At 42.5% G+C, this 10,010-nt stretch overlaps 2 protein-coding genes across 2 annotated transcripts; one reads left to right on the forward strand and one right to left on the reverse strand.

Moving 5' to 3' along the window:
- The first annotated feature begins 628 nt into the window (after positions 1 to 628).
- On the forward strand, positions 629 to 7,740 carry dcun1d5 (DCN1, defective in cullin neddylation 1, domain containing 5 (S. cerevisiae)). The gene is made up of 10 exons (XM_037471784.2): positions 629 to 1,028; positions 2,395 to 2,448; positions 3,118 to 3,160; positions 3,259 to 3,361; positions 3,892 to 4,057; positions 5,357 to 5,448; positions 5,615 to 5,723; positions 5,889 to 5,993; positions 6,150 to 6,252; positions 7,306 to 7,740. The coding sequence occupies exons 4-10, from the start codon at positions 3,291 to 3,293 to the stop codon at positions 7,359 to 7,361; spliced, it is 702 nt and encodes a 233-aa protein (XP_037327681.1). The 5' UTR covers positions 629 to 1,028; positions 2,395 to 2,448; positions 3,118 to 3,160; positions 3,259 to 3,290; the 3' UTR covers positions 7,362 to 7,740.
- On the reverse strand, positions 7,725 to 9,750 carry LOC119222888 (pre-mRNA-splicing factor 38B). Its single transcript, XM_037479906.2, has 2 exons — positions 9,376 to 9,750; positions 7,725 to 9,250 (listed from the first exon to the last, which is right to left on the reverse strand). Exon 2 carries the CDS (start codon positions 9,187 to 9,189, stop codon positions 8,413 to 8,415), a length of 777 nt encoding a protein of 258 aa, XP_037335803.2. The 5' UTR covers positions 9,190 to 9,250; positions 9,376 to 9,750; the 3' UTR covers positions 7,725 to 8,412.
- Positions 9,751 to 10,010: the final 260 nt, after the last annotated feature.

Here is a 10,010-nt window from a genome sequence, read left to right on the forward strand (position 1 = left end):
TCTATGTGGGTTCCATCACGTCTGAGTCTATGTAACCAAAAGGTGGGTTTCTCAGTGAGGCAGTGTGTGTGCGCCACCGCAGGTAACCACTCGAACGAATTAACAAAACATTTTATTATAATCTGAATCACCAACTATTTAAAAACAGTCAAGCTCAAGATAAAAACAAGGTCTAAAATGACTGAATCTAAAAGTGGTCTCAGAGATCCTACTTCACCATAAAGACAGTAAAAGAGATGCATCTCGATTTAAAAGGACAAATAAAATGAGGACACCAGATTGGGCCAGCACGGACAGGGCTCAATTGGGTAATTAAGACCCGAGGACAGTTTCCTTACCAAGAGAATTAAAACCCCAATAGATGACGGGTTTCTAAAAGCATCTAAAAGAATCTCACTAGTCGCCACTGTGTCAAGGTCCTCCTGTGCCCTTCTACTCCGTGCTGCTCCAACAGCCGCCCCTCCCGTTTCGCGCCAGGCTCCTTAAAAAGGTGCCGAGTGGCACACCTGCCGTCAATTTCTGGCACGCACCTGTCGACCCTAATCAGATGCCATTAGACACACACACACTTAATAAAACAAGGTAGATAACAACAACTCAAAACGCATCCGCAATACATTGCCCACTGCACACAACAAACACATGCAAACTATACAACTAGAAGTCAAAGCATGCAGATACAACTGAAAAATAAGAATAATCAAACAATGTGGTGTCTCACGGTTACATCTACATATGAGTGTCAAAAACAACAGGCTCCTTTAAAAAAGGCCGTTTTTCACTACTAGTAGAGGGCACTACTACTAGTACACGCGTGTATATAGATTGTATTACGAATACAGTTTTCTTTTACCCTCCTTTTAAGATTGAATGGAAAGAATACGCTACACATGGAAAACCTATTTCTCATCATACCCCCATAAAGCGCCCCAGTGGTATCGTCCACTCCCCGGAAACGCCGGCGACCGAAAAAAACCCGGTGTCGCCCAGGCAAGTGGAACACATTTGTCAGCCAAAGTGTAACCAGGGTAAGCGTTTTGACGTGTTTAATGACTTCGTGTACTGTCAGTTGCTCAAACAAATAAGTCGTTCGTACTTCGCTTTCACTCGTGGGGTTGTGAGCCTTAGACGTGTTTGTTGACAAATTAACGTTAGCTAACGTTAGCAGTTTGACGTTAGCTCTGACACCCGTGAGGCTGCGCTAGCTAACAGACAAAAGAAGTGTCCTAGCATCGAAGACTGAACCGCAGAATAATTTATAACTAATACTGTGTGTTATATGTTGTATTTAAGGTCTATGTGGCGTTTAACCGACCACCAGACGTGTTTTCTGTTCCCGAGTTATATAACGTAACGTAGTCCCCTTAACCTCGTTAGCTGTGTCCAACTAGCAGTAACGGGGAACACCAAAGCCGTTTGAATTAACAGCAACCTAAATGTATAATAGTCGTGAGTTTAACCAATGTTTGTCCAGATGGGCGATGAAAAAATGCTAGGAATCATCTCGTTTTGTTATTTCCGTTTTTTATATTGGATTATGTATCTTCCACATTGCGTTTGTTTACATGTTTTCTCATTTTAAGCGAGCCGTCTTATCTATCAGCTAACGTTATGGCACGTAACGTTAGCCTTGCTTACGACTTTACACTGTAGAGATCATCTAGTCGTGTTCAATCATTTTCGTGAAGCCCGTAGTCCTATAAAACAGAATCCTGTCCGCGTTATGTAAACCCTGTTTAGCTCCTGCGTAGGTTGGCGTTGTACAAATTCCAGCTACGTTTTCGTTCCGTTTTGTTAACTATATGGTATTAATACTTAAACGGAGGTAAAGGAATAGTTTCTGCTGCAGATGATGGCATTCGAACCAACCAAAAGCGATATTAAACCCATATTTAAGCTGACGTATCCAACGTGCTTTTCAACATACTCAAAAAATGCTGACATTTGGGAACTCTGGAGTCAAACCAGTGACAGCTGCTGGCACATTGTCCTTTTTCTACTACAATCTGTAATTGAAGCTGTCCTCTGTAACCAATATAGCACAATTCTACATGATCATTTCCCGAGATCAATTGACTTTGTTCTTTGCAACTGGAAATGTCATCTTCTGACTTCTGTCCGAAGCTATGGTTGCCCAGTTGTACAGCCAAAAAAAAACATTAACACTTTGCTCTTGTCGCTGAATGTGATGTGCCACAAATATTATGGAGAGTTGACTATGTATTGTAATGAATGGTAAATGGTAATAATTTCACATATAAATTGAATGGTTTAGTAATGAGCTGCTGTCAATCATTCTCCTCCAGTTTTTAATGAGTAAGGTTTAGCATGTTTTTTTAATGTCCCTGCAGTACTAATGCTATTTTGTTTGTCACAATTCACCTGTTCACACAGAGGAACTGTGACGTCTCTGTCAGCAGTACAGCATCAGTAACGCTGGACAAGCTTGTAAGTAGCCATGATTATTTATTCAATGTCGTGGACATTTTGCTCAAGTCATGGATTTAAAATTGTATAACTTCTTTATTTGGAAAAAGGTTGGAGTCACCTGTTATATTGACTCTAGTCATCCCTTCCATGAATAGTTTTTGCTGCAGATGATAGCATTTTAACAGACCAAAAGCAATGTTTGACCCATCTTTAAACTGACCTATTCGACGTGTTGTCCTGAAATGCTGACATTTGGGGACTGAGGATTCAAACCCGTGACAGCTGCTGGCACGTTGTCCTTTTTTTGGAAGTCTTCTGAAACGCCATTCAGAGTTTTGTCTTCCAAAACAATGTGTTTGTGAAGGCAAAGTGACAAAAAAATCCCTTTAGTTAGTAAAAACACAAACTAAGATTCAAATGTGGTATGAAATCTAAATAACCCATTTAAACAATCTTTTTCATCTAAACAAGAACCTTGAATATTTAAACTCCACAATTTGAATGTATTATCTATCATCATGCTGTAGCTTGTCACTCAATGGACCATCAGAGCTGTTATGTTACAAAGATGATCACATATTCAGATTAATTATTTTAGAGAGCAACATTTCAATATTGACAACAGAGCTGCCCCCTGTCCTCTAACTGAATGAAGGATTATTGATTTTCACCTTTTTTAAATTATAGAATATCTTTGAGTTGAATGGACAAGGCAGCCAGAAGTACACAGGTATGACGTCATCCTGCACATTTCATCCCTAAATGCTTCTCCTCGTGTTGAGGCGTTTGACAACATGTCGATGTATTTCTTTTTTTTCTTAACTATAGCCCAGCTAGTGAAACCCACTAAAGGTTCAGTGATGCCTGTGGTGAAGAAGAAAAGGAAGCTCCCTGATGCAGATGATAATGAGCGCAAGTGTAAAATCACAAGGTAAGCAGACACAAAGTTACTGAGTGAGTTAGAATGTGTTTATATTACATTTTACATAATAATCAGTAAGAAAAAATTGACACATGTAAAAATGAAACCTGCCAGCTGCTAGTTTGATGAGTCAGTCTGCAATCCTTAAAATGTACATGAAGGAACTTAAATTTAAACCCTAATCCCCCTGATTACAATGATAGAAGTGTGTGCAACAGTCAGAGGGGCTTCACTGGGTCATATGTGGGAGCATTTTCTTAATGCTTAAAGTTATAGTTGACCATTTGCATAGGGATGTCAGTTTCATTCTTTGATTTATCGCAGCTCTCTGAATTTCCTAATTGTTCCATAGTACTACAATATAAAGATGTGACTTCATCACAGCAATACTCATGTTTTGCTGTCCTCTAGCATTCATTTTTCACATGGTAACTGGTCTTGCTATTCAATGAAAACATTTTGGTTTTCTTTAGTGTCATTCATTCCTTTAAAAAAATGCTGTGTGATGTATGAACATAAAGTTCTGGTGTGTGTTGCAGTTTCACCCGACCTCAGATGCGAGGTGCGAGGCCCGTCAGCGCTGAGAAGCTCTTCTCCAACAAGAAGTGCCTGGCGTGGTTCCAGGCGTACGCCGGCCCCGACAAGGTGGTCGGCCCGGACGCCATGGAGAAGTTCTGTGAGGACATCGGTGTGGAACCGGAGAATGTGAGTCCCCCCGCTTACCCCTCACCTTGAGCGCCTCAGGGTCAATTGTGTTGAAGGTAATGTTGCACGGCGTACCGGTACTAGAAAGGTACCGCAGTACCCTTGCGTTGAAAATGGTACAGTTTTGAATATTTTTAGTACCGGTACTTCATTAAAAAAGCAGCAACCAGAGCGCACTCAGTGTTCCGCTCCCTGTCCGGCTGCCTGCACACACTTACTGGGTGGGCGGGGCTACCAGCTCACATGCAACAGGCAGCTGTCACTCACAGACAGACATCTCAGGGAGACATGTCCTCATGTGCAGGACCTGTTGCCGACCGTCTGCTTGTTGAAGGAAAAGATGCCGTATTTATTTATTATTTTACGCATTTACGCAGTCTCGAAAAGAGGAAATGTTCGGGGAAAGGGGACGTTTGCAGGTTTTCACACACACTCACCCCACACATCCAATGTCTCTTACAATAAGAAACATCCGCGATGGTTCATCTCCAACCTTGCCGTATGGTAAATGGCGCATCTGTGACTCTGTGAGAGATGGCAGCCCTGTAGCTGTGTTTGTTGGCTTGACAACAACTGTCCTAAAAGTCAAACATCAAGCAAGTGCAAAACGAGACAAAGCAAGACCGCAAATAAGTTACTGAATAGTCCAGTAGAAATATATACATGCAAAATAATCTACAATTTCACTAATTTGGGTTTATATGATCATGAGGTCAGAATGCACACAAAATTGTAAATAATACACACTTGATGCAATTTTCATTGTCTTTTTTCAATAAAGGGGGAAAATTGGCCATTAAGTATGTGTCCATCTATAATGTCCCCAACATAGGTTTTAGTTTTTTTCCACTTCAAACACATCTGTAGAATTATGTAATTCATACTTGTGTAAATAACTATGTAGTCATATAGTCAGATATCTGTGTATAATCAATGCTATGATTTTACCATGTCGTTTTCATTAATATCTTGCTGTGGGCTAATACTAATATGAATGCCATTTGTTAAGTGTTCAAAAAGATGGGCAGGAACAATCTGGTAAAAAGAACCTTACAGATGTTTTATTTATGACTATCCTAGATAAATATTCCAGTATCTTATTTGTGGTATCGAGCATCGTAATTTTTTGGCAGGTATAGTATTGAAGTCATAATTTTGGTACTAATTCAAAGTTATTTATGAAGCCTCGTACTTCAGTAAGACGGGGACCAGGAGAGACGGACCGCAAACTGTAGAGAGATGACACAGGGAGACCGCGGAGGAAAAGAAGAGAAGTAAATCAATTTCCTCTTTTCACAGATTATCATGTTGGTGCTCGCCTGGCATCTAGAAGCAGCGAGCATGGGGTTCTTCACAAAAGAGGAGTGGCTCAGGGGAATGACGTTATTACAGTAAGTCAGTTTTCTGAGGATGTCCCAAACTCATTTCTTTGTGACCCACCAAAATTTAGTTTATTACTGCCATAACCGCGCTATCTTTGGTTGTCATTAGACCTGTAAGAAACCTCCACTGAACTGGAGCTGTTTGTGTGACTGGTGGCACTTGAACTACTTGCAGGTGTGACAGCACGGAGAGGTTACAGAGCAAACTGGATTACTTGCGTGGTGAGCTCAACGACTCGGTAGTCTTCAAAAACGTCTACAGATATGCCTTCGATTTCGCCAGAGTGAGTTTTTTTTTTTTTTTTTACATAATTACTGGACACTGTTATTCCCATTTGACTCACCTGCTTTGGTATTTTTTTTTTTTCAATGCAATGGCTGGGCAGCCTCTTTTTCCAACAGCTGTGTTACCTGAGAGCTTTGTATAAGAGATGATCTGCTGTCTTTAGGATAAGGACCAGAGGAGTTTGGACATGGACACGGCTAAGTCCATGCTGGCCTTGCTGCTGGAGAGAACCTGGCCACTCTTCCCCGTCTTCCACCAGTTCCTGGAGGTAAATCCCCACTCTCACAGAAGCTGCAATGATTAGTTGTCTTATGATAGCTTGCAAAAACCACCATAACTTTTATTCATTAAAGTATTTTAATGGGAAAAGTAGTAATAACATTTAAATCCCTGCATTACCATACCCTTTATTTGTGTCTTTCAGCAGTCCAAGTACAAAGGGATGAACAAGGACCAGTGGTATAACGTTCTGGAGTTCAGCAGGACCATCAACACAGACCTCAGTAACTATGATGAAGACGGAGCTTGTGAGTATACAGCAGCACCACACTGACTTTGGTCACACCAGAAAATGTCACTAGCTAATGAATTCATGCCGCCATGACTATATTTATGTTGACTACTGAATAAGACTCTTTTAGGCAGCCGATATTTATATTCATTTATCATGAACTGGGAATACTCTGAAAGGGTTGATGTTAAAGAAACTATGAACACTATGCTGTATGGAACAAGACAAGATGTTTCCAATGTTTTTACTGAGCTAATGCATCAAGTGAAGCAGTGATCTTCAGACTTCTATACAACCACAGGTGTGACCCCTGGTGGGTATTAGAGAGAACACACATTTCAGATGCTGTAAGAATTCCATGTTGCCAAATGTCTAATGGAATGTTAGATGGTGCTATAATCTTGGTGAGATGAATTTATGCTTCTGTGTGAAGTGGTTACATTTAACCTAAACCAGACTAACCTTAAGTTTTGGTTGTTGTTTTTCCCCTTCAACAATAACAATTTAAACTGATTTAAAAAATATATATATATGTAATGTTGAGACCAAATGTTGTCTTAACATCTGATATATTTAGGGGAGCACTACATTTTTTTTTTTAGTGCTGTATGCAAGGAGAGATCCCTCTTGGTTGACTTTTCTTCACCAGAGTTACACAACACTGATAATATGATAGCTTCCTGCAGTTAGACTTCTCTCCGTTCCCTCAAAGGTCGGCACTGCCAGGACGCTCGTTAAGAGACAGACTGAAGTGGTAGTGGTTACAGTAATTTGGCCAGTACAACTTTTCCCAAGATGAATTCCATAGATGTGGAGAAGACCTTTTTATATTCAGAGACCAGCTGATGCCGGGTTTGAGTTCTGTAAATAAATAATTTACTATATGAAATGTCAAGTTCAGAGAAGTAACATAGATATTGAGCCTATACCACAAATCACTATAGTAGCTGTGATTTATTTATTTTATTGATCAATTTTTGATAGTGGGTTGTGCTACATTACTTTTTCATATTGGAAAGAAAAGTGCAGGATCTGTAAATATTTATGTGCTCGTTGTTTTTGTCCGCAGGGCCAGTGCTGCTAGACGAGTTTGTGGAATGGCAGAAAGCTTGGTCGGCATTGTAGCAGATGAAGTCACAACACCAAAAAAAAAGAACGAGGGAGAAAAAAAACCCAACCACAGAACGCTGCAGGAGCCTCTGTATTCAGGAGGAGGGGCGGGGGGGGCAACAGATCACACTTTGACAGACTTCAACAATCTCACACACAAATATGGACTAGTGAATCATCCCCATTCATGTGGGAACAGGCCTTTCTCTCTTGGAGTTCACTTTTATAGTGTTAATTTGGAGGAAAGAAAACATTCTTAAGATAAGAAGACAAACACAAAGAATGGACCGAGAGAAGAGTTGTGGAATTTACGTTTTCTTAACTATTTTTTCCATTTTGTGTCTTGTTTATAGATGTTTTCACAGTAATAAAAAGGAAATAGAAGTATTATGAACTGCTTCGTAATAATTGGCTTTTCAAGTACATGCGTGTCTGGCGGGAATTTGTAATACATTTGAGAAGACTTTATGAAATGCCAGCTGAATATTTAACAGTGATATGAGGGTCAACTGGTTTTTCCATTTTAAAAAGAGCTAACTCGATTTAGCTCTTTATCCGTGGGAACTTGGTGTGGCCCTGACCTGCTCACCAGCATATTACACATCCTAGATTGCACTTTTTTTCATCCGATAATTCTGGTAAATTCATCTTTTTATTCATCAGAAAACCAATCTAGACAATTTGGCCCATTACATAAAATAAAATTGTCTTAATGCAATTCCACAAATGTGATGTGGGTGAATGCTATCGGCATTAATATAGCTAGGGAGTCTGCTTTAAAAAAATAAAAGAGCTATACAAGCTCAATTAATCTTTTAAAAGCACAGCCTAAGCTGATGGAACATGGAGCTTATGAAACCTGATCTTTGTATTTATTGTTTGTCCCTGAACGGATCAAAGCTACTTATGATCTGATTTGAAGAACTAGTGTCCCACCATCTGCTCAGAGGATCGATTACGCTGTTAATTATCCCCTCGCTGGTGGCATGTTGACGTCATGTTGGGGCATAACACAGCCTGCTGTGCAAGTATATCTTTTTGCAAGGTGTCTGCTGCTCGAGGGGGTTTAGATCTCCATGTCGAAGTGTGGTCTCTCCTTCCCTGTCTCGCTCGTGTCCAGTGGCCCTGCAGAGGCGGCGGCCATGATGGCGTTGAGGCGTGTTAAAGACAGCGAGCGCTGCTTTAGCCTCGGGGCCGGGTCTGGCTCGGGGGCCGCGGTGGCGTCCGGAAGGTGACCGTATCGCTGGCCCTCCTCGTCGTACTGGTACAGGCGGATGACTCGTCTACGGTGACCTGGGAGGGGCGACGACCTGGCTCCCCCTCCCTCCTGTGTGCTACTGCTCGTCTCACTGTCTTCATTGCCTTTGTCTGTCTCTCCATCCTCCTCTCTCCTCTTTGCTCTGTCATTTGTCTCCTCTTGAGCCCTCCCTTTCTCCTCAGAACTTCCTCTTCTCTGGCCCCCATTCTCGTTGGTCCTGTTGTCTTCATCACCGGCTTCCTCCCCCTGACTCCGCACCTCCTCTCTCTCCCGTATGTGCTCGCTGTCCTCAGTTTTGCATGGACCCCCTTCATTCTCCAGATAGTAACCACCGAAAGCCCTCTTCCCCCTGGCCTCCCCATCGCACCCATTATTCTGGTCCCATCCCTCCACATCCCTGGTGTTGTGTTTTGGCCTGAAGCTTCTCTGAGGTTTGGCATTGGATGATGTGTGTGTTGATGAAGACGTCTCCGCCATTGCACAAGCTGCAGAGTCATCGTCTGACCCTTGCACCATCTCAATGGCCTGGTTGTTGAATGTCAGCGGCTTGGTTGTCATGGTAACCTTAGAGCCACCCACTGTCATGTCAGTTCGGTGATGGTGTTGCCGTGGTGATCGCAACCTTGTAGTGACTGCGCTTAGACACCTAAAGTTAATACCAATGGAGGTAAGACATATTGGGTTAAAGATGTCTGCTCTATAATTACAATTCACGATGGAACCGATCTGATGGAATAATAAAGGCTGTTTTGTGCGCTGACCTGAACGCACCTGAGAACAGGGGTCCTCGTTAGCGCTCCAGCGCTGAAGCCCACCACAAACGTCAACACCACTGACGCCGCCACAGCTCCCGCAAAGTGACCGTGTGAGACACCGGCCTGCGTCTGCTCCTCCGAGCCAACGTCCCTCCGGAACCTGAACGCATCGCTGCGCTGATATCCGCCGTCCACGTGCAGGTCGTAGGGCCACAGTGTCGTTCCCTTCGTGTTCCGCAGGAGGCAGTAGTACACGCCGCGGTGGAAGCTGCTGCTGTCGGGGATCGTCAGGCTCCCGTCGCGCTGCAGAATGACGGGGGCCGTTTTTCCGTGGGAACCAGGGGTGTGGATGTCTCCAAAGGGCGTGTGCCAGTGGTGGACCGCACCTGCACATGAAAGCAGGAGCGGTCACTGGTGAGGATTTACAGCAGCAGGTTACGGCACACGTTGTGACGGTCAACTCAAAGGATAAATCTGCTTATATTTAATATTTTGTCAATGAAACACTTGCGTAAAAGAAACACGTTGTTGCACAAATGTTCCTCCTTCCTTATGACGACAAGCATGTGACTAAATCATACGTCATCCTGCTGCTAAGAATTCTCACTAGAACACATTTACTGATTAATACGCCGATGAAAATAGTCTCCA

Source organism: Pungitius pungitius, chromosome 3, assembly GCF_949316345.1.
Source record: "Pungitius pungitius chromosome 3, fPunPun2.1, whole genome shotgun sequence".
Lineage (NCBI taxonomy): Eukaryota > Metazoa > Chordata > Actinopteri > Perciformes > Gasterosteidae > Pungitius > Pungitius pungitius.

Bases quoted from the DNA above. Each gene is read 5' to 3' on its own strand.
- dcun1d5 (XM_037471784.2), top strand. From the start codon at position 3,291: ATGCCTGTGGTGAAGAAGAAAAGGAAGCTCCCTGATGCAGATGATAAT. The intron at 3,362-3,891 runs GTAAGCAGACAC...TGTGTGTTGCAG, and splicing joins CGCAAGTGTAAAATCACAAG to TTTCACCCGACCTCAGATGC. The intron at 4,058-5,356 runs GTGAGTCCCCCC...CTCTTTTCACAG, and splicing joins TCGGTGTGGAACCGGAGAAT to ATTATCATGTTGGTGCTCGC.
- LOC119222888 (XM_037479906.2), bottom strand. From the start codon at position 9,189: ATGACAGTGGGTGGCTCTAAGGTTACCATGACAACCAAGCCGCTGACA.